General features: G+C 46.4%; 1 protein-coding gene across 1 annotated transcript in view; it reads right to left on the reverse strand.

Moving 5' to 3' along the window:
* The window catches only part of LOC133353043 (lysophospholipid acyltransferase 1-like), a 101,394-nt gene extending 83,468 nt beyond the window's left edge, over positions 1–17,926 (reverse strand). The window contains exon 1 of the mRNA XM_061569133.1: positions 17,823–17,926. Coding sequence (XP_061425117.1) covers positions 17,823–17,900 — 78 coding nt within the window. The 5' untranslated portion in view covers positions 17,901–17,926. The remainder of the gene's footprint in view (positions 1–17,822) is intronic.
* Between the last annotated feature and the right edge of the window lie 6,080 nt (positions 17,927–24,006).

The raw sequence follows: 24,006 nt of genomic DNA on the forward strand, positions 1-24,006 counted from the left end.
CTTTTCATGCCAGCAGTAGCATCAGCAAGTAATTGCAGGGCTGCACCTTTACCTTTCATCTGTACTGGACTTGAAGAAGTATCCATTTGAAAATGTTCACATCAACAGCTTTACAAAAAAAGGGGAGGGGGGGTGTGGAACAAACTTGTGGTTTAGAACAGGTGACATCAACGCAGTGCGGCGCTTGCGATGACACACACACACGGTGCTGTGCGCGCTAAAACACGAGCGTAAGCGTCATAATTACAATGACGGCATTCAAAAGTGACGGCGTCTGGGTGTCTCCGTGGTAAGGGCAGTTTACCGCTGAATGGAGGTCCGTGAGTTTTAACGCCAGGGCAAGGGTGGATTGGGCCCAATACCTCGTACAACGTGAATAGCTTGAGTCAACCTTTTTTGAGATGTCAACAGTTCTGGCTAAGGGCCACCAATGGAGGTGAGCATCAGACACTGACTATTGGTAAATAAATTAATCGTGAACTCGACAAACGTCAAAATAAATAAATGCAAATCATACCAGTGCGATTTGAGGGCCGTGGAATACCATGAAATCCCAAAGGGCGTATTTATAATTATTAGAATTCAGCCGAATTATCCAGAATTAAGAAACCCTTATTCGAGGCAGTCGCGGAATGAACCTGCAAGTCAGCCCTGCGTGGCAAAGTTTACACAGCACCGCCAAATACTTTGTAAAATTTTATAAGACAACACACCAAGCGTAAAGCAAAGGAACCCTTTAACAGACTCGCTTGTCCATTTTTTTCTCCCAATTACATCAATATGTTCTTCCGATCACTGTCAAAACATTTTCTAAAATAATATTCCGCAGCGAACCGTCTGGTCTACAACTTGGAGTGTCCCATGTGTGCACTGGGGGGACCGCGTTATTCAATTCGTGCGGGTGGCCTTGGGAAAACACACTGGCAATCCGAAACCCAATTCTGCGACGAAATAACTCACCCCAACTAACCCGAGACCGTTGCTGTACTCAGGACTAATTTTCCCAGCCAATGGTACAACTGTTTACAGTCAACCAATGCATAGTTTACGCACGCAACGACCTCGATTACATTACTGCTGCAGGTTAATTCCATGTGTGAAGGGCATACTTCATTGACACGTTGATTGTTAATTGTTAAACGTGCGTTGGACACTTGAGGGACCCAGCAACACGTTTTTTGGTGGATGTTCCATTTTCATGAATTTTTTATTTCAGCTAACATTCAATGTTTATTTTGTTTGCAATGGGAGGAAACTAGAGAACCCAGAGGAAACCCACGCAGAACACGGGGCGGGTGGGGGCATACTAACTCCACGCAGAAAGGAATCAAACCCAGGCACATCGAACTCCAAGGCACGAGTGGTACCACTGGCATTGCCATCCTGCCACCCATGCTCGACCCTGCCAACCATGAGCGCGAGTGTAGGCCTTGATCACACGTCCCAAAACGGCCCGCTCGATTCCCCACAGTTGTATTTGATAAAACACTTGAAAAATGGGAAAAAATCAAATATTCACGTATCGAAAGTGTGTTTCGTAGGCGGCTCGCCCTCGAGGTTATTGGGTTTCATTTGGCGTAACGCAGAGCTATTTGGATTTATAAAGAGGGTGCGTGCGACGGGATCCGGATACGTGAAACAATCAGGCACATCTAGGCTAATTGAAAAGGAGGTATTATTTTTCACCTGTGGGGCAGAGAGGTAGGAGATAAGACGACGCTCAAACCGTAAACGTGCGACTGGAGACGCTTCACAGAGAGGGCAAGAGTTGGAGGAAAACATCTTGGGGGCCTGGCCTACAATTGAGGCAGGCAATCGGCAGTGCGGCCACCCCGAGAAACGGCTCATGTCAGAAAAATAAGGACAGCAGCAGAGATGTGGAGCGACCTCCCATCGATGCAACACCCATGATGTGGACTGACTGGTTCGTCTCATCAACACTGCGTTCATCCACCGCACCTCCGATTAGCACGGCTGGCTACATACGGTGCGAAAGAAGTTCAACATACATACAGTGCATGCACACTGCGGGTCACACCACTTCTCTACCTGCTTCTTCCCTCACACTGCTCCACCTTGGAATTCTCCCTCCCATCATCATCATCTCTTTTGCCAAGTTCTTGTAGCCTTGCTCAATTCAACGCAACGCATTCAAACTCTCGTCTGTTACAACATCGGCGCCGTTTGTTGCTGGCCGCTTGTCGTTTCGGGCCTTTGCGCTTCACTGTGCTCAGCAATTGTGTTCGATAACAACAACAAAACACATTCGCAACAGTGGGACATGTGTGGGCAAACGCGGCCACAAAGTGTGCAGTAGATTCTCGATTATCCACGCGAACGACAGGGAAGACGGTCGCGGATGATTCAAAATCGCAGATAATCCAAAAATGTAAATTCCGTGGATCTCTATGCCAAAAAAAACACGAATATCGGTATACATTTAAACTAACAATCGACTGATTGATGCACGTGCTTAGTGATAACACTTTCCTGCTCCCGTGCAGAAGACTATGCCCACTATGTGGACAGCAGAGCCACGCCAATCAAAATCAATCAAACTCCACCCACTGTTGTAAAGATATGCAACTAATGTACTGTAGCGGCGATCACGTGGGTTTTGGATTAAACGGAGCAACATATTTTTTGGTTTAAGCGTTCGTGACTTGTAATCAACATTTCCCAAGAATAGCAATGTAGAACTCTTTTTAGATACTTATTCATTTGGGCTTAAGAGGAAAATCCATGAGTTATGAATTTATCAAAATCTCAGGTGCGCGGTTGATCCGCAAATCGGAGAAACCGCACGCAGATAATATAATCGAGAGTCTATTGTAGTTGAAAAGAAAACAACAACAACAACACATCGGAGGTGTTTCTCTGCAAGGGGAAACTTAAACACACGGCAAATTCTTAAATCTTTGGCAATAATTTTCTCGTGTGCCGAGCCCCTTTTAAAGACAGCACCTCGCGCACAAATCAATATGAAGCCAAGAGCTCATTTCAGTCCAGTGTGTGCAAGCTTGCAAAACAATTAAGCATGCAGGGGAATTTGTCATTAAACAACAAAAATAACAGTCACCCCCTCCGCCACCACCACCATCATGTCAATTAAATACGAAGGGAAAAAATGCTGCCACACACGAAATTAATTCCCAAATGGCGTTTTTGTTCATTGATAATTGTGTAAAAATCGATTTTACGCCGTGTCACATCAATCGCAAGAGTGAGAAAGCGTTCGGCGCGAGATCAAACGTGGACAGAGAAACACGACACCAAGAATCCTTCATTTAACAGCAACATACAGATTCACCGCTCTCCAATATCCCCACGAACTTCCAAAAGATGAGGTCATAACTCAATTCGCAAACACATTTCAGGACTCAATAGAGGTGAACATTTATAGGATCTATAATGGCGTGAATTCGGGGGACATGTTCCCAATTCTTGGAATCATCGGAAAAATAAAAAAAAATCATGTTTAGTAACAAAATTTTCGGATGATCCAAAAACATTTATCTGCTTGGCCCACCGATGTCAGTATCGCGTGATACCATATTCAAGATGTGACATCGGTTTTGGTTCCATTGTTCAAATTCAAAGATTAAACTGCAATTACGCTCCTGTTGATGGAACTTAAAATATGATTAGTGTTAAAATCATTATTACAATTATTAAATGTAGTGCAGAAATAATGAAAGTGATTCAAATACATGAAATGTAGTTCCCATAATGTTTAAATTGGATATTAAATCCAATAAAATCGATTATTTATCGCAATAAATTAAATCCAAAACTCATTGCTTGCAGAGACATATATAAATCAGAACTTGTTGATTTTACACGTACCAATTAATGTCTTTATTGTGAGCATAATCATTGTATTTAAGTCATTCATTGATTAAATATTACAGCCTTAATGTATCCTTATAGACCTTCTGAGATAATGCTCTCAGAGAGCACCTATTAAAAGGCAAGCCTGATGCACCAATGCATGGTGCAGTCCATAAAACTCCACACTGTACTCGTCTCCAGCTGCAGGGTCTGACGGTTATATTGATTATCACCATCAGCGGCCAAGATGAATCCACTGGTTGATGGTGTTGAACAACACAGCTGGGAATTGAACCCAGGTGGCTGGAACCATAACGTGGTGCACTCAAAGCTACACCACTGCCGCTTTTACAAAGATCCCCTATATAGCCTTAACAGACTGTTGGGGCAAATGCTGTTAGCGAGCACCTACGAAGGCTGGCACGGTACACGAGGGGGTGGGTGGCCAGCACCACGCCTCACTGCCTTTGTCTTTCCAGTGGCGATGATTTTACACACCGCACCAGGTACTCATTTGAGGCTGGATCAACCAAGGGGAGGTCCAGGACCGATTCAGATAATCATCACTGGTGTTGGCCACGAGTTGAAATGGAACCCGGGTGGCCAGGTTCGTAGCGCAGCGCACTGACCACTGCACTACCACTCACCAATAAAAATTACTCCCCAACACAAACATCCACATCCACACACACATCCACACGCACAGACGCATTCCTGCATTAGGGGTCACTTAACTAAAACTAACAATTTAACTATTTTTATTTTACCACTGAACTATATAGCTGTTTTTCAGAAGCGACCTGGCCACAATTGATATCTCAACGAAGTGGCTTATCACGTGGAAATATAAAGCAGCCAAACACTTTTAAGGTATGTTTCTTTCTAAGCAGAGGGAAAAACCGGCGGACTTTGTGAAAATGCCATGCGTCCACGGGGAGAGAGACATGCAAACTCCAAATATACGGTAGGCGACAGGGTGAGGATCGAACCCATGACCTCCTGCATACCAGGCGAGGGCGTGAACATCTCCCTTACCGCAGGCGCCCCAACAAACAAATATGCAATAGCTCTGTGGTGGCAATGCAATTCGACACCAGGCTGAGATTTATGTAGGAATTCAAATAATTTTGACCACGTGTCACTCAGTCTTACGAGGGATATTTACAACCGAAGAACAAGTTATTGCCATTCCTGGGGAAAGCACATATTAGGTCTTGCCGCTGTGTATTTGTTTCCCAGTTCGACAAAAGAGTGTGCCATGTGTGCCGTAACGACAGATACTTTAATTGAACCTCACCACAGGACAGACAAACTGCATCATCATCGTAATGAATACATAATCACACCTGCATACCACCGGCTGTGACGTACAAATCACACACTTGGACAAATACACCAGCACACAAGTTGAAAAGTATGCAAAGAAGCATGCAGAGATGAGGGCTGGTGGTGGAGACTAACAGTTGAGCGGCAGCCAGAAGAGGGAATGCGCCCTAGAGGCACATCGAGCGTGTAGATGGAGCGATGAAGTCTGCTCCTGTGCAGGTGCTGGGAACATTGCTGCATCACGAGACCACCTATTTCCCCTGGGGCCGAAAGCCATGTGTCATCACGTCTTGGCAGCCCACTAGCACTACCTCCCCCGCGTATTTCTATCTTTTAAAAGCCATGGCTGTAATCCTGCTAGTAACTATAGGACAGGAAATAAACAGGGACAATAAAGCACAAATTGCACAACCATAAATATAAAAGAAACACGCTTATCGCTATACGATAGGTGGGTTGGCACATAGACAAGAAGGGTGGGTGGCTGCGTGGGTGGCTAAGAAGTTGGTTACAGATGTAGTGACATGGCTGGATGTCAACATGCTGGGTGCAGTGCCGGCCCAAGAGGGGCACGTCATGCGGTGAAGCGACATCGCGGAGACCACAGTGGTGTGGGTGTAGTACCCGCCCTAGAGGGGCCCGGTGAGCGCTGAATAATGGCGCTAGATGGCACCAAGCTCGGGGTGCAGTGCCAACCCTACAGGACAGGGTGTGTGGGTGCCGCCGAAGGATGAGGTTACTCGAGGCCATGGCACTCTGGTTGACCCGGGAGGACACGTGACCAGTTAAGTCTACAAAGGGGCCCCCATAGGGGATTATGGATGGTCACGTGATTGGGACCCAGATCCTTCCCGAGGATTCTAGAAAGAAGGTGGTTGTGGCCAAAGGTGGAGCCGGGTCCCGAGAGGGGACCGGAGTTGTTGTTCATCCTGGAAGAAACCTCTTTGTCTACATTCTCCGTTCAACGAGTCTCCAACACGTGGACCTGGACCGAAACTGTTGGTCCCGGTCCACAGTAGCAGTTAAGTTGTAACTAGTGTAGTAACTAGTGTAGCCAGCCTGGTGGTCACCACGTGGTTAGCTACACCAGTCACGTGGTAACTAGTGTAGTTAGCCTGGTGGTCACCACCATCAGTTGTTATTCTGTTAAGGGGAAAGTTACCCCATGTGTTGGAACTGAATAAATGTGTCTACATCTGCAACTCAGTTGAACCCATTACACATAGGTAGATAAATATGATGGAATAAAAGTGTTTCACAATGTAGGCAGGCATGTAAAATGTGGAAATAAATATGGGGTAGCTAGGTTGGTATATCGGTAAGGTAGGAAGAAATACGATTAAGTATGTATGTTGAACTTCTTTTGCACAATACAGAGCCAACCATGCTAATCAGAGGTGCGGTTAAGAATGTAAGCAGGCAGCTAAGTGGTTGGTGTATACATAGGTGGTGAGTGTGTAAGTTCATCGGTATGGTCGGTGGATGGGTGTATTGGTGGGTTGGTGTACTGAGGTAGGTGGATGGGCAGGTGAATGGATGGGTATGTTGTGTTTAGGTGGAAAGGATTAAAGTATTTAAACATGTAAGGTAGGCAAGTAAATGGTAGGTAGGGTGAATAGGTAGGAAAATCGATTAGTAAGAAGATTAGGCAGTCATGATTCAAACTTTTACACCATTGGTACCTCATTTGTCAGTAACAAAATATGAGAATTGGTTTTTTACCCTTTTATCTGGCAACAAAACTGACACCTTTTTTACAAGGAGTCATGTTTGCATAGACCACAATACCTGCAGTCATAATGCAAACAAAAAACATAACTCTGATAATGATATGCACTGTCCTTGAAGTTGATTGGTCCTCGTAAAAAAGGTGTCAGTTTTGTTGCCAGATAAAAGGGTAAAAAACCAATTATCATATTTTGTTACTGGCAAATGAGATAGCAATGGTGTAAATGCTTACCCCGAGCTCTCATACTCTGATGGTGCATTGTCTTTGAGTTGTGCGCCTTTTGACGTCATCTGGTCCAACACCATGTGAGACTAGGCTCTAAGGAAAGCTGTCTCGGGTGTGGACCAATCAACTTCAAGGACAGTGCATATCATTATCAGAAGTTATGTTTTTTGTTTGCATTATGACTGCAGGTATTGTGGTCTATGCAAACATGACTTCTCGTAAAAAAAGGTGTCAGTTTTGTTGCCAGATAAACGGGTAAAAAAAGAATTATCATGATTCAAACTATCAATACAAAAAATGAATTGTCATCCTACTTACACTGAGCGCTGGGGCAATGTTTCCATAGGGCACGCACTGCTGAGTTCCCACATCGCTGTACTTATTTTATCAATCCTGAAAATATGACTGATTGAGTCGACTTTGCAGTGTTCGGCGGAACAAAACGAAGACGTGTGATGATTCACTCCCACCATGGTTCGATTCATTGCTTCGCGGTCGTGATACTATCGAAGACTATTCTTTTTAATCTAACTTTCATCTTCTGGTTTGTATTTTCTCATTGGCTGTCTCATTTGTACAGTTTCGTCCGATTCATTAACCAAAACGTAGTAACACTTTGCATACACAATTGGCATGAGTTTAAAACCAATGCATGTATAGTGAGCACAAGAATAGATTCTGATCAATGAATCCAAGTATCACTCACTGCCTGCCACTAAAAAAGTCTTTCCAAGACAATGAAGTAAAACACATCAGCAGCTGGGCTATATTGCAGTAAGGAAGGCAAAGGTGCAGCTCTGCAATTGCTTACTGCTGGCAGGAGGGCCTAAACTGCAGCCAACCCAAGAGAAGGATTTGGTCGGGTCTTCACTCTTCTACGTTGACCAAATGCGTTGCAAGAGGCAGCCATTCCTACACTTTGCCCCATCACACGCGAACTGCCAAACCACTTAACAGTGCCGTGTCCATGCATCCCGCTGGCTGGGCAGAGCGGTGGGAGTTTTTCAAGAAATTGGCTATCGTTTCTACTGCGACATTGAATCGATAATCCAAAAACAGCGCGATTCAAAACAGGTGGGGAAATATCTGCACGAGTGTAAACGGCAAAAAAATCATGGGAGCCATACCTCATCGCCCAAAAAAATATGCGAGCTCAATGATACGCAAACACACGCTCATTATAAATGTGTCGATTGCCCCACAACTTTCCGAGTGATTCACACCGCTGAGCCGCGTGGCGCTCACTGGGCCCCTTAGGCCGGGTGTTCGTAACAACAACGACGTCGTGTGCCGGCACGCTGGCTGGCTGGCATGGTGGAAGAGAATGCGCAGGCCGGGCGGGCAGGCACAACCCGTGGGTGCCCTTGTACCCCGACTGGGCGCTTGCGAGTTGAGCTGCCTTAGATAACGCGGAGAAGAAAGAAGAAAACAACCGGCCAATAAATCGTTACCACCGTTCGCAGCGTGCGATCATGAAACGGGATGCTCTGAGCTCTGGGTTTCCGAAAACGTTTGGCTGTTGCTGACACCTGTGCTCAGCCCCTGTTCGCCGAAGGTTATCGTCAGCTGACATCCTCTGACCTGGTGAAATTATTGTTTTAACCTGGTGACGCGAATATCTGCCCCGCATAAACAAAACATTTCATAATCATAATCAGGTATTTCTTGAAAAGGAAGTGACTCACACTACATTTGTTTATACAGGTAGGAGGCTGTTTATTCAGCATTAGCCAAGGATTTCGCAAACCAGGTTGACGGCATTGTGGGTAGGGCACCATTAAAACGGCAATAATTCAGCAGCTGAGCTGTCAGGTCTTACGTGAATAATTCGTGAGCGAACAGAGTAAGCGAAAATGTGAAATACAAAGGCCAAACCGCACCGCAAGTTCACAAAATGCTCACGCTTACACGGGAAGCGTGAGCAAAACGAGCCATTGCAACCTATTTCACCTTCATTTCCCTTGCCTATGTCTGCCGTTAAAATTTTGACAAAGCAAACGCCAATAGGCACAAAAACGCATTCAGAATTGGCAAGCAACAAGTCAAACAAGTTACGCAAAAAGAGAGCCACTTAAAAGACACACAAAGAGACAAAGAGGGTCGAGGAGAATGTTTACACACTTCAAGTGTACCGAAGTTACAATGTTGTGCAATTTGAAACGTCAACCGCTCTTTGGCCAGGTAAGCACTGTAGTTAGCACGCCTGGACTTGTAAACGGAAGAGTTCAAAAATGCGAATCCTGGCGAGGGCTCAACCCAGACAATCACAACTTCTGGTTTCATTTTAACACATAGGCTTTCGCGACCAATGTTATTCATAATCAACGTTTTTGGGTTTAGATCGCGTTATTTATAAATGTGTCGTAACCCTCCACCACCCGACACGGCCAATCAGTAAAAATGTGTCACGTTGACAAAGACAAATAGTTCACTGCTTTAGCCCACCGGTGTGTTGAAGCCACAACATTTACAATTTGAGTACTCAAACAACATTTACAATTTGAGTACTCAAATTGTAAATGTTGTGGCTTCAACACACCGGTGGGCTAAAGCAGTGAACTATTTGTCTTTGTCAACGTGACACATTTTTTCTGGTTTCATATAAGGTAATTGTGACTTGGAGTACCATTTTGTGGAAAAAGCGCGTGGGCTGCACCATTGATATGTGGATTTTATCCAGCACTCTGCCCAACGTGCATTGAGGACTCATTTGAAAAGGGAAAATTTTTGGGTGTCTTAATTAGAAAAGTTTGCAACCTGTTTCCCCCCTCCCAGTCGCGTTAAATTGGCATCGTGTGGTGAGGCCTAAGCAATTTACGTTCATAACTGTCACAGAGCGGCAAGTGGTGTCAGAAAGCAGCCCCCAGGGGACGTCAGAGTAGTGCTTCTGAAGGAGCCTCATTTCCCTCGGCAGGTGCGGCCACCCCATCGCAGCTGTCCCTCGTTGTTCACGAATTTGCTATGTCTACGATGTTGGCTATCCGCGAATCCCAATCTGAAACTCTACACGGCGACTGCATCGAGAGAGAGAAAGTGACGGGGTAAAGTGATGAGAGAGATGGGGTTATGTGAGAAAGTGATGAGATAAAGCGATTAAATGAAGTGATGATTTACAGCATAATTATAATTTAATATTATTTCATACTTTAATATTTATCTGTATTTACTTAATGTTTATTATAACCAATTTTTTATATTTTGTGTTATTAGGATAAGTGTCATGTATTTAATAACTTACTTGTGTGTTTATTTAAGGTAATTAATAACAAAATAAGGTTTTTGTAGGCCAATATCATTATCCGCGAAATTTGCTACTCACCAGCATCTCCAGAACGTATCCCCCATCGCGAATAACGGGGGAAACACTGTACTTGGGTGGAAGATGAACATGAGGCCGCACTGCGAACGTGGCATTCAAATCATGAGACGCATCGTTCAACAATGCCCGGTGCTTCGCCCCAACCGCCGGCTGCATCTCAAGACGTTCACAACATTGCTCCCAAAGCCCCAACCTCGACATCAACTTTAGGACGCTGCTAGTCACCCCGCAGCGCCAGATCTCATTATTCAGACGAGGGGGACCCCCCCCCCCCCCCGCTTTCATATCCCCTGCCGAAGGTGTTCATTGCATGTCTGTGAAGCCACATTTTTTGATTCCTAGCGCTGGAATAAAATTATGCTTTGCTCGTGCACTCACTGTTTGTGACAGGACCGAGACCATGAACTCAATAAACTCAAGGAACTCGAAAACCTGGTTTGATCATGGGCGGCTGCTCAGATTCGAATCAGAGACCTCAGCAGTGCCAAGCTCGGTGCTCTGATATGGTACTCACTTCCCGAGCCACTTCCAACGCATTGCTTATTTATTTATTTAGTGCAACATGAGTGCTACAGTGGAACGCTGTGCTTATATCAAAAGCGCGCTTGTATCAAAAGTTGCCCTTCGCCTTCCCCAAACCAGCGTGATGCGCTGTTTATATAATAACTGTGCTGATTTAAGGTATGCTTGCATTCAGATTCTACTGTATTACAAGCATGTCCGTGTTCCCAAAAAGGGTTGCTACTTTAAGAACATTTCATAATTAATGACCTACCAGGTGGACGTTCTATAGCCATGGACACCGAGCATGCCATTGTTGTGAACGACGTTGAACGTCCACATCGTGCGGACTGGGCAACCCAAATAACAAGCAGAGGCGTTACTTTTCGAGTTCGGTAAGATACTCAACGCTTCAAGAGCCCGCAATGCACTGTGTGGTGAATATGTGACGGCGGTGGTCCTTCATAAGAAGTAACGGTCACGAAGCAGTCCTTTAAAGAGGCGCCGGTTGCCAATCCCCTGACAAAGTGCATCTGACATTTGCTTCGATTTTGGTTATTTCGACGGCTTTGGGGATTGAAACCTCCCAACCGTGCGAACTTGATCGGTGGCAAGCACTGTTAAACATCTGTGAAATAGAACTTCATAGCTCATCGGATTCCCCCAGTATAATAATTATTTTGATCTTTGCCCATTTTTCTGGGAACACTACTGCTACGACGAAGCTACTTTTGAAACGAAATGCTGCAGCTGGCTGCCTTTTTACAGTGACGTCTAATTTTATGTGGGAGGATGATAGAAAGATGCAATCTCCAAGATGCTCTCGGACCGTTTGATAAGCCTTTCACTGTCATATTGCACACAATCGGGAACGATATAGCCGCGAGCTTAAGGAAACACACTTATTTGCTTTGCATTCAAGCCAATGGATTCTCACACGCACAGTCTATGCGCGGCACTCATTACAAAGCCCAGGTCTGAGCACCGAACAGATTCTCATTGTACTCTGCTCAGATGAAGCGTCGCTATTCAACAAGTCTCAGCATGCCTACTGTGTGTTCATATATATAAGGGAGCGGTAGTGTAGCGGTTAGCGCGATGCGCTACGGACCTGGCGACCCGAGTTCGATTCCCGCTCATGGCCAACATCAGTGACGATTATCTGAACCGGTCCTGGGCCTCTCCTAGGTCGACTCAGCCTCAAATGAGTACCTGGTGCAGTGTGTAAAAACATCGGCACTGGGGAGACAAAGGCGGCTGGGCGTGGTGCTGGCCACCCATGCGCTCGTGTGCCGTGCCGGCCTTGATAGGTGCTCGCTAACAGCATTTGCCCCTAAAGTCTGTTAAGGCTATACGGGGGATTTTTGTCTTTGTCTTGTATATATATGTGCACACATATAAAAAAAACCTAAAAAGCTTATGTAAATATACAGCTTGTTAAAAATTATAGGTGGCAACCCGAGGAAATCCTACGATTCCGGATGACGCTTCGAGTAAAAAAAAGATATAGAATTTTTTTTACAATGCAGTGAATGGTAGCGCCTTGAGTGAGTGGGCATGATGTCAACCCATTGCATAGAACACACAGAAAAACATAACTTCTCAACCATGTGCTCGATGAAATCCACGATCTCCTGCGTACCGGGCGAGGGAGGAAACATCTCGTCGGCACCAAGGCGCGTGTGCGTCCCTCCTCCTGCCGTGCCCTTAGCGAGGTGACGGCGGCGTCGTTCTGACTTCCAACGGCGCAAGCCGCTGGAACAAGCGGCCACCCTTTCACAACTGTTTGGCTTTCTCAACGCGTCTGCTTTGAAATACGATTGTGCTGAATATTGCGCAATATTTACGTAAAAATCTCTTCTATAACACTGCATTCGCGTTTCAAAACGTTTGCTTCCATTGAGAGCGCACGTTGCATAAGCGTTTATCGTAATTCCACGCACCTACGTAACACTCAACGACTAATGGGGTTGTACATTTTGGCAGATGCATTTATTTTTAGAACGCAAACAGCTTGTATATTTTTCCATGAAACAGGCACATGCAAGGTATGCTTTTGCGATCGTATCAATTGCACAATCGCTCAACGGCATAAACAATTACACGCGACACTCACACTGCACATAGCCACCACCACTCGCCCCCAACTCAACAAAGAGCAGAGAGTGTTTCCCAAAACAAACTGTAGCCAAAATCCTGTGTTCACTGTCTCCCCCATGTCTTGATTATAAGATATGAGCTACAAAATAAACAGTTCTTATCCTGTACGTATCCGTGTGCCCAGGACTGTCACACACGAGTACAAAACTTCATTAAATACTATAGAGACGAGCTCGAATTATGTCACCATAATAATAATTATGCACCTTATTCGTGCAGGTTCAATGAGTCTCAAGATTCGTTTGCAGGAGGGTCCTGCATTGGGAAGTGTGGTCAATTCGATGCAACATAAGTTAGTTTCCCCAGTGAAGCCCATTGGGTTAAACAGCTCCAACTTAAGGGCAACTTCATGAGATGAAGGAGTGTGCGGGAGTATGGGAAGAAATAAGTGCCTGAAGAAAACCCACGAAAACAAAGGGGGTGACATTCAACAAATTCTCAGAAGATCTATTCACAAACCCATCGCTACACTCCCATATCCTGGCTATCTTACAGAAGAAGCCTTATAATACCAGTCTCAGCACTTGCTTAGTATTCCGAAATGCGATGAGATGGGACCTCATTGGGGTGCTAGATCACCCGTGGTACAATCCAATATGCTGATGCAATGATGGCACGAAGGAGCCATAATTAGGTGCAAAATGAAAGTTACTTGAAAGGCTTGCCCAGCTTGGGTCAAGCATCCCAGGACACAGTCAAGGTACGCATCTACAAGACACGGGGCGCTTATTTTGTTGCGTTGCTTCACCCCTTGATTTAAGCGCCTATGACCAAGCCACCTGGACAGTGCCCGATCTCATCGTCATAACGCGCAAAGCTAAGCAGGTTTGAGCCTGGACAGCGCTTGCACGGACAACAAACGCCCAACAGCTGTAAAGTGGTGGGGCGTTACTAAGTTGTGGGCAGCAGTTTCAAGACAGCAATCTCTATCGCTGCTATCCTCAAGCGTCACGTTCCCCACATTATCTGTGCTCCCACCCCCGCCGAGTTCACCCAACCAATCCCCACGGATAAATCCACCCGTTTGGGATGGGTGGTGAGGAGGGCAGAGGATGGACAGGCCCTCATCCAGCAGTGGATTGACACAAAGGGGCTGTATGTTCAGTACACAAGCTCCTTTAAACGGCATCCGCTACGAAATTATCAGCGCAAGTAGCTGCTTGCATCTCGCTTTTGCCTTAATGGCTTTCGAGCCCAGTGGGCGGACACGCCCCGTGAGGAAAATAGGGGCTTCTTTCACGCGCCCATTACCCGCGCTTGCTTTTGCCAGCTGGTAAAGAAAAGATGTGTGTGTGCGGTAATGTGGGTCACCTAGTCACAGAAACACACCGACGCACTACTCCCCTGTTCACAATCCACTACATGGTGTAGACGAAATACAGTGTCGCGCAGTTGACGTGGTTTGCTTTGTGTACGGCAGAAACACGACGTCTGCGTACTTATAATATAGCTCAAATTGTAAATGTTGGTGATTTACTCTCCAACACGCCGGTGTGCTGTACTAGTAACGAATTGGCATGTTCTGTGTTCGTGACAAACTTACTCATGGGCTGTGTCGGGTGGTGGCGGGTTTAACGACATTTATATATTACGGAACCTAACCCACGATTGCTGTATGTGCCACCGGCGGGTTTAACCCACTGGCATCTGGGGGCACGTGCTAGCTGAACGTTATACACACACACACACGTGTGTTCAGTGGTCAAATACAAATTCAGAAGTTGCCCGCGTGACACCTATTTGTCCTGCTCGCCTTGTTCCCCCCCCCCCCCTCTCTGCGGAAACGTCGAAGAATAGGAATAGGGATCGTAAGTCTACCGGCACTGAAAAGTCCCGGTAGACTTACAGAACGTGTTGTCAGAAGTGCCGCAGTGTGGCTGACTGGCGTGGCGTATGCCGGCACATATCCACCACTGACTTAAGACATGAGCCAAGATGTCTTGTGACCCCCATTTATTTTTCTAAAAATGTACATATATTTTTTGTAAGAAAGATTTAATTCAAAATAGTTATGAATATTCAAAGGGGCAATAACATGTTCGGGGTCAATTAATTGGAGGTCACAAGACATATGGACCACCCTGAAGAAAGATTCGGGTGTATATATCCTACTTTCACTGGAGCCATTACGTTACGTACTACAGTACTGGCATTTGGGGCATTCAACAACAGCGGCCCAAAGATCAGCCTGGAAGACAAGCAAGTGCAACATACGTAGGGCAATCAATATTATTTATGTAAGGCGTATTGTCAATGTCGTTTGCCTTGTATTTGATGCGAATAAAGTAAAACCTCACGAAGCCGGACTTTGGGAAGCTAGAATTGTGGGCAATCCGGAAAGGGTCAAGAAATTAATTGATTAATAATGTTGCTTCGTGTCGCTTCTGGACGTTCACGCGACCTGCATTTTGGGAGCGGTGAGGCAGCGGTTTGCGCACATTGTTTTAAACGCTGGTCACCTGAGTTCGATTCCCATCAGTCGAGAGTGACAGATAAAATGGGCCAGTCCTCGTGGGTAGCACCTTCACCAACCCGTACCGACCTAAGCGTGGTGAAGTATGGTCAAACAACCCATGGTGCTTTGGAGGCCTTCATCCGTAAAGGATACACGTTAACACCCATGTTCGCACAAGTGTATCACTGCTGGATAGGGGCCTCACCCACCCGCTTATGCAGGGCCATTAAATCAAATGGGGTACGTGTAAATGGATCACCCTGTACTGTATATAATGGACCTGATCCATATATAGATACCACGACTGGTGTATGGCCTTCTCCACTTTATCCTCAACAGGTGATTAAAATACCGAATTGCGAAAGCGATGTCTACATATATTACCGAGCAAACTGTTAAAGGATGTAATAAGCTTTGCACTGGGGTTGTTGGGAGACGTGTAGAGGTTTTTGACGTAAAAACATTGTTTTTCTCTAGCCCTATTTTTCTGCCCATAAGTGTGGCGGGGTATCTGCAAATGGATCACAATTTACATGTAATTAATTATCACTCTCGTCCGACACATGTCTGGTACCGTATAGCAGCAGTGCACACATGTCACTCACTCACTACACACCCGTCAACCCCTTCGGAGTGCCTCCTATCTTATTACAGACCAATTCAGACCTTAATTCTAGATTTGAAGCTTTCGTGACTGCAATAATTCATACTCTGAGGTTTTTTCGGTAAAGTCACGTAGGTAAAAATAAACAATAAAAATAATAGAAATTAAATAATAAATCACGACGTTTCGGAGGCAACACAAGTAAATTTGGCTGTGACGGTCCCACCTGATGACGGAGACTTGTGTTGCCTCCGAAACGTCGTGATTTATTATTGTATTGTTATTTTTATCATTTATTTTTACTTACGTGACTTTACCGAAAAAACCTAAGAGTACAATTCAGACATTATTGGACACCCCCTGCCACTATAAATCTCAACGTTTCACCGACCAAGTGCCATGGCAAGGGAGAAACGCACACAGAGACTAAAATACGACATTCTTTTAGTTTGCCCCTATTGAAAACGCCTTTTCGCCGTATGGACCCTGAAAACTCAACATTTCCCTGCATAAGAATACTGGCAAACCATATGGGTTCTAGATTTGAAGCTTTCATGACTGCAAGGATTCATACTCTTAGGTTTTTTTCGGTAAAGTCACGTAGGTAACATTAAATAATAAAATAGATTTATAGAAATAAAATAATAATAAATATTTTAAATCACGACGTTTCGGAGGCAACACAAGTCTCCGTCTTCAGGTGGGACCGTGACAGCTAAATTTACTGTGTCAACCCGATTGGGGTGGCTGCTAGCTGTGTGCACAGTGACACGTGCACCAGATCTGCTGCGATCTCGACGTCTCACGGCGCTGTTGACATCTTCTCTCTGCTGCTCTATAATTATCGGAGGTGTTCTGCTACACACCACGGGGGATGCCCTTCAATTGTTGATCGCACGGCCCAAAAGCGGTGGCGTGGCAGCGGTTTTCACCCTTCCGTGAGGCATCTCAAGCAGCACGGCGGATCCGAGTTCGACTCCAGGCCACGGTCAACATCGGTGAGGAGTTTCACACCTGAGCCGGTCCCTGGGGGCTCGCCTTCATCTCGAAGGTCATCGTGCCAGCATCGAACAGCGTGGTGAAGTATGGTCAAACTACAACCCCACCGACATGGCCCTCATCCCGCAGTGAATATCTCAATATTCTCAAGTCTTCCTCTCTCGCTCGCACACCGTGCCGCCACCACCACCCACCCTCATCAAGCCTGCAGCAGCAGCAGCAACAACAGCGGCTGCTGCTGCTGCTGCTGTGGGGTCGGCATCCCCGAGTGACTGCGTGGGGTCGCCGTGACACCACAGCGAGAGGCGCACTCCGCTACGAAGCCACCTGCCTTCATGTTGATGGCCACGCGGCGAGCGACAGGAAAATTTCGACTCTGAGTCACGCATCGTGTTGGGGGGGGGGGGGGGCGCAAGGGGATGGCTCGCCCACCGTCAAAACGTTGCAGCAGCAGCAGCATCACCATCATCATCAGCATCACCTCATCATCATCATCACCTCATCGCCAACGTTTCATCACGGCCACGCAGTTCGCGTCTCGCACCGCGCAGCAGCAGCAACAACAACACAGAGGCTGATAAAGGTCGCTAGGGAGATAGTGGGGGGGGTGGGGGGGTACACCGGGCAACCCGCGACGACGACGAGGAGGAGGAGGAGGGCGGCCGCCTCTCACCTGGTCCACGGGCAGCCCGAGGAAGACGCTGAGCGGCTGCAGCAGCAGCAGCGGCGAGCCCGAGCCCGGCGCAGCCATTGTTGTTGCTGCTGCCGCTGCTACTCGCAAGTCCCCGGCCCCGCGCCCATTGGTTAGCACGGGCGTGACGTCACGGGGGTGGGGGTGGTGGGGGGGTTTAGGGGGGGTTGAGGGGGGGGCTGAGGGGGGGATTGGGAGGGTTGAGGGGGGGGGCTGAGGGGGGGGGATAGGGAGGGTTGAGGGGGGGGGCTGAGGGGGGGGATTGGGAGGATTGGGGGGGGTGGATTGGGGGGGGTTGAGGGGGGGGGGGTTCGTTTGCCCGCTCACGGCCAACACCGAGTGACGATTTTATCTGAACCGGTCCTGGGGGTCTCCCCTAGGTCGACTCAGCCTCAAATGAGTGGCCTGGTTGGGTGTGTGTAAAACAACATCGCCACTGGGGAGATACAAAGGCCGCCGGGCGTGGTGCTGGGCACACACACCCTCCGTGTGCCGTTCTGGCCTTCATAGGTGCTACTCGCTAACAGCACTTGCCCCAACAGTCTGCTGCAGGCTATACGGGGTATCTTTGTCTTTGGTAGGGGGAGTGGTGGGGTGGGAGAACTCCGATAATCCGCGATCCTGTTATCCGCGAAATTTGAACGACGCCTCCTATCAGCGAGACGATTACACTGTGTAACAAAAAAATATTTTTTTTGTTTCATGGGTAGTAAGTGTCGTTTTCTAATTGCTTATGCCTCCAAAGTACGAGAGTCCCGCATTGGATGTGTATCTGAAGATGTTTTGAGTCAACTAATGATGAGTTGCGTTCATTAAAACCACGTGGGAGGAAAGCCGAGCACCCAGCCCTGTCCCCGTACAGATGGAGACCGATGGAGATTGGTCCCCTTGCCGTGCCGTCTTCTGCCGGCGAGCCAGGGCACGGCGACCTGATGGACGTCAACGTGAAGGGAGTTTCACGAACACCATCTGACCGATCCAGCGACCGCCGCTGTCTCCGCATTTCTTTTTGGTGTTTAGTTTATTGCCCTTCCCCCGCACCTCCGATTAGCACGGTTGGCTACGTACGGTGCGAAAGAAGTTCAACATGCACAACAGCCAAATGCTGTCGAGCATAAGGCCTGCGTCGAGATTCTAAAACCTCGGAAAGCAATGCTCTAACGTCGGCGACCAATGCAGATGCTGCTGTAATGTTGGTGAACATTAGTTAATATCGGTTAACGTAGTAAAGTTTTGCTGCGCTCCGTGTTACATGCAGAACACGCACGTCTGACAAATGAACTGTCCGCAGAGGAACTGGGCTAAATGATGAATGCCCGTAATAAAGTGAGCTATTGCATACATTTTTAAACATTAACACAGCGTCCTGATGAGTTTCGTGCATACTGGAGTGGGGAAATTAAACTATCATTTTCCATAAGTGGCTATTGCATAATTCAAATAGTGCATAATTAAATGGCGACGCTAAGTGTGGCGTGTTTTACAGCCTTTGGTGTTTAGACAAACTTATAACGCGGTGGGGTTTCTTTTATATACATTGCCAATATTGCATTCGTTTATGAATACCAATAATGTTATTTGTTTATCAACGAAAGCCTCACTGAGTCTCAAGACTCTTTTCTTTTCAGGAGGGTCCTGCGATGGGATGCTTGGGGAATGTCATTCTCGGGTGGGGTGGTTTAGGGGCCGTCCATAAATGACGTCACGCGATTTTGGACGATTTTTGACCCCCCCCCCCCCTCGTCACACAGCCTCACAAAAAGTCAGTTCCCCCTCAAATATGACGTCAAAAAGCTCTGCCCCCCCCCCCCCCAAAATAAAACATGCTTCAAATCGCTTTAAACTATTGTCATTGTAGTGCGTATTTAATGTGGTGCTGCACTCTGATGTTGTAGGAGTAAACATTTATTAAAAAGTCTATTTAATTAAGTAGAACGTGTTGTCTATATTTATTTAAAGTTGCGCATTTTGATGTGACGTCACATTTCTCACCCCCCCCCCCCCTCGTCACACATCGTCACAAATGTCTGACCCACCCCCCCCCCCCTAGATGCGTGCGCTCAAATGTCCGCACGGATGGTTTCATGAACTCACTTCTTGCGATGTCACCTCCTGGCCACCTCACATTGCATCCAAAGCACTGGTTCACAAGAATACATCACCTCACCAACCTCAAGTGTCTCCCCTGGCTGCCACCGAGGTTATATCCGCAGCGCACACAATGGGTTTGGGATCCCGGTAAAAAAACCAAAGTCATCAAAGCCGTGTAAAATTTCAAGAGCCTCAAGGTGGTTTCACAGTCAATGCGTCCCTTTGCTCAACATGAACAATGGTGCGATGCTTAATCTCTGTTGGTGGACCCGATTTCGTACAATGGGCACGAAATAGCCTTCGCGTGTGCACGTGCAATTGGTGAATTGTGCCCAACAAGCCCCCCCACCCCCCCCTGCGAAGCGGTGTTGGCGAGTTGGTAGGTCCTGCAACGACGCACCGATTCGCCAACTTTAAAGTTGACTCGTGCATTCTCAGATATGCGCAGCATCTAATGGTGAGCGTTGTTTACAACGTGTATACAATTATACACGCAATGTTACACGTATGTTACACGTACGCTAAATGAGTGAACAAAAATTAACCCGTAAAAACAACGTTTTCACTATAAATCATTTATATGCGTGGCGGCTAGAGTCCTCTCGTCCTCTGGCTTGAGATGGCTGCCACCTATGGGTAAGATGATTGCCTGCCACCATTAAGCAATTGGTAATTAAATATAATTTATTTTTTCCTAAAAAGTGTAAAATTTTGGAAAAAATTTTCACGAAAATACATTGTCACGCACAACGAGTCTGTGTGCAAAATGTCAACTTGATTGGATCACGGGAAGTGTGTTAAAAAACGACCGAAAGATTTGTACGGTCGTAAGCGCGCAAGCAAGTGAACTTAATATAAAGGATTTAAAAATGTAGAAACGAGACGCAAAAAAAACCACATCAACAATAAAAACGAGACGGTCATGAAAATTAAATAAGCTTATCTAATTAATCACGACGCTGAATTGTGACATTTTTGGGGATCATTCGGTGATGAATAGTCACGTGCCGAATTTTTATATATTTTTAAAAAATGTGCTATGAAGAAGGAGCCATTGCACCGAAACGTCGTCTGATATATTTGCTGTGGTGTGAGTCTATACTGCGTCAAGGTGCAGAGGTCATCATCACAGCTAATGTCGCCGATTTCGATTTAAACTTTCGTGATTGCAGGGATTCATCTTCTTGGTTCTTTCGGTAAAGTCACGTTTTTATTTTTATTTATTTTTATTTTATTATTTCCATTCTACGTGACTTTACCGAAAGAACCAAGAAAAAAATGTCGCCGATGTCACCGCAAGTCCTTCTGCTCGATGCTGTCGTTGTCACTGTTGTCAAGTCTGGTGATGAGGCGAACGTGTATGTGTACACGAGTACGGTTGAACTTCTTTCGCGCCGTACGTAGCCGACCGTGCTAATCGGAGGTGCAGAGGGGGAAGGAACATTCGACTCACGAACTTTTCAGAGATTCGAACAAGCCTGTCTGTATGTCCAGTTTCCTGTTCAGACCGAGATTCGTAAGTTCAACCACCACGCAATAGAGTGGCATCTACATCTACAGAACGTGAAAAACCAGTGGCATCTACATCTACAGGAGATTATACAACTCTTAAAGCCATTCCCCGTGTTGAGTGTACATGCCGTACAACATGTTTGGAATCGATGGACTTACGAACAAAGTGGCTTACGAACAGACCTTTGGAACCTAACTCGTTCGTAAGTAGAGGAGTCACTGTATGCGCATTTGCAAGTATCGTGCATAGGTGCAGAAGTAAAAAACGCAAGTATCGTCGTGGTCAAATGAGCAGAAGGCAGTCATCACCTCCACTGGTATAGTGTGGAGCCAGCGGTCAAAAAAATCCCATATTCCCTTGGGGGCCGTCCATAAATGACGTCACGCACCTAGGGGGGGGGGTCAGACATTTGTGACGATGTGTGCTGAAGGGGGGGGGGGGGTTGAGAAACTGTGACGTCACATCAAAATGCACAACTTTAAATAGATATAGACAACACGTTCTACTTAATTAAAGACTTTTTAATAAATGTTTTCTCCTACAACATCAGAGTGCAGCGCCACGTTAAATACGCACTACAATGACAATAGTGAAGCATGGTTTTATTTTTGGGGGGGGAGGGGGCAGAGCTTTGTGACGTCATATTTGAGGGGGGGGATCTGGCTTTTTGTGACGCCGTGCGACGAAGGGTGGGAAGGGTCAAAAAACCGTCCAAAATCGCGTGACGTCATTTATGGACGGCCCCTTGCCAGAGACCACCAGTCTGAGCATCGGGAAGAACAATCACCGATGCCGCCTGTGAACTGGAGCTGTAAAACTTCCTCCGATGCAAGCTGCACGCTCGCAGCAATCCCGGCGAACCCAGCGCGTCGATGCATTCGTCAATTGCAACAACGTGCGCTGCTATGCGCTCGTTTCTTGTTTTTTAACGAGCACTGTCGGCAGAATAAAATGAAGTTGCATCACGGCTGGTGGAGGGCCACGGAGACCGGGGTTTGTGAGGCCTCTGCGCGAACAATAGTCATTAGTAATGGTCAATGTTGACAGGGTTTATAGGGATAAATCACTTTACACGTTAGTCCAGATGTCTTGTGACCCCTAATGAATGGACCCCTAAAAAATAATTTCCTTTGCACGTTCGTTTTTTGTTTAAACAAACCTTTACTTTCAAAATATTACGTTTTAGAGAATTAAATTGGGGTCACAAGACATCTGGACCAGGCTGTAGAGTCCATCTTCTTATTCTCGCCTCGTCTTCCTCCCCCCCCATGTTTTGCTGTACAGCACAGTACATCATTACATTTTGTTGTAGATATAAAATAAAGGAAGCCCCTCACGTACATTGATCCTTACAGCCATTCACGCAATTTCACGGGGCTTCATTTCAATTGAAGATTGCCGTGAGCACCGGCACGACCTCTCTTTGACACAAGACTTAGCCCCGCGCATCCCCTAATGCTGGCCCTGAGAGGGCAATGGAGCGCCGTCTTCAATTGAACTTGTTAATATCGCTCATGAGTGAGAATCGACTGTGAACCCTTCAAACAGAGGACGTGGCAGGGTGCATTGTTCACGGTGTGCAATTTCAGCTGGAGGAGCAAACGAACGGTGGACAAATCAGACGTGAGAGGTGTGAGAAGCGTTTTAGAAATTAAATTAAAGAATCGATAATTACATTTCGATTTAAAGCTTTCGTGACTGCAGGGATTCATCTTCTTGGTTCTTTCGGTAAAGTCACGTAGAAGGGAAATAATAAAGTAATAAAAATAAACCATAGTAAAATAAAATTCTCACGACGTTTCGGCCACAACGCAAGCAGCCGTCCTCAGGTGAAGAACAGGTCTGTCGGGGAGACAGCGTCTGACGGGAAGACAGCGTCAGACGCTGTCTCCCCAACAGACCTGGTCTTCACCTGAGGACGGCTGCTTGCGTTGTGGCCGAAACGTCGTGAGAATTATTTTATTATTTTTATTAATTTATTACTTCCCTTTTACGTGACTTTACCAAAAGAACCAAGAAGATGAATCGATAATTATTCAATTGAATGGAAACCCCAAATTTGCGACTAGGCATGGAATCAATGCGGAGATGGGGAGAGCATTCACACACCTCGCCCGCGACCAGTCTTGAACCCGGCTCCCTGCATGCGAACCCAGAAGCTCAGGGGTTCTGGATGGCTTCCACGATCCTGGCATGGCCGTTACAAACCCCTCTGAGCCAACCAGCAACCTCTTGAAAAATCACAATTTTCGATACGACTCGACTGGCTTAGCCAATGGTGTAACACGTGGGCTTTCGCGAAACAATGTGTCGTTACCCGACCACCACCCGACACATTGACAAATGGTGCGGGTTTACTCGCCAACACACCGGTGTGCTGAAGTAGTCAACTAATTGCCACATTTTGTTTTACGTGACAAACCTTAGCCAATTGGCCGTGTCGGGTGGTGGTGGGTTAACGACACATTTATATTTATGCGATCTAACCCAAAAGCATTTATTACGATTCGCTAATGATGTTTCAGGAAATAAAGATTTCTTTCCGTTCCGAGCAAACCAACT

This window comes from Lethenteron reissneri, chromosome 42, assembly GCF_015708825.2.
Source record: "Lethenteron reissneri isolate LAM-NWPU_2019-01 chromosome 42, ASM1570882v1, whole genome shotgun sequence".
NCBI classification, from domain to species: domain Eukaryota; kingdom Metazoa; phylum Chordata; class Hyperoartia; order Petromyzontiformes; family Petromyzontidae; genus Lethenteron; species Lethenteron reissneri.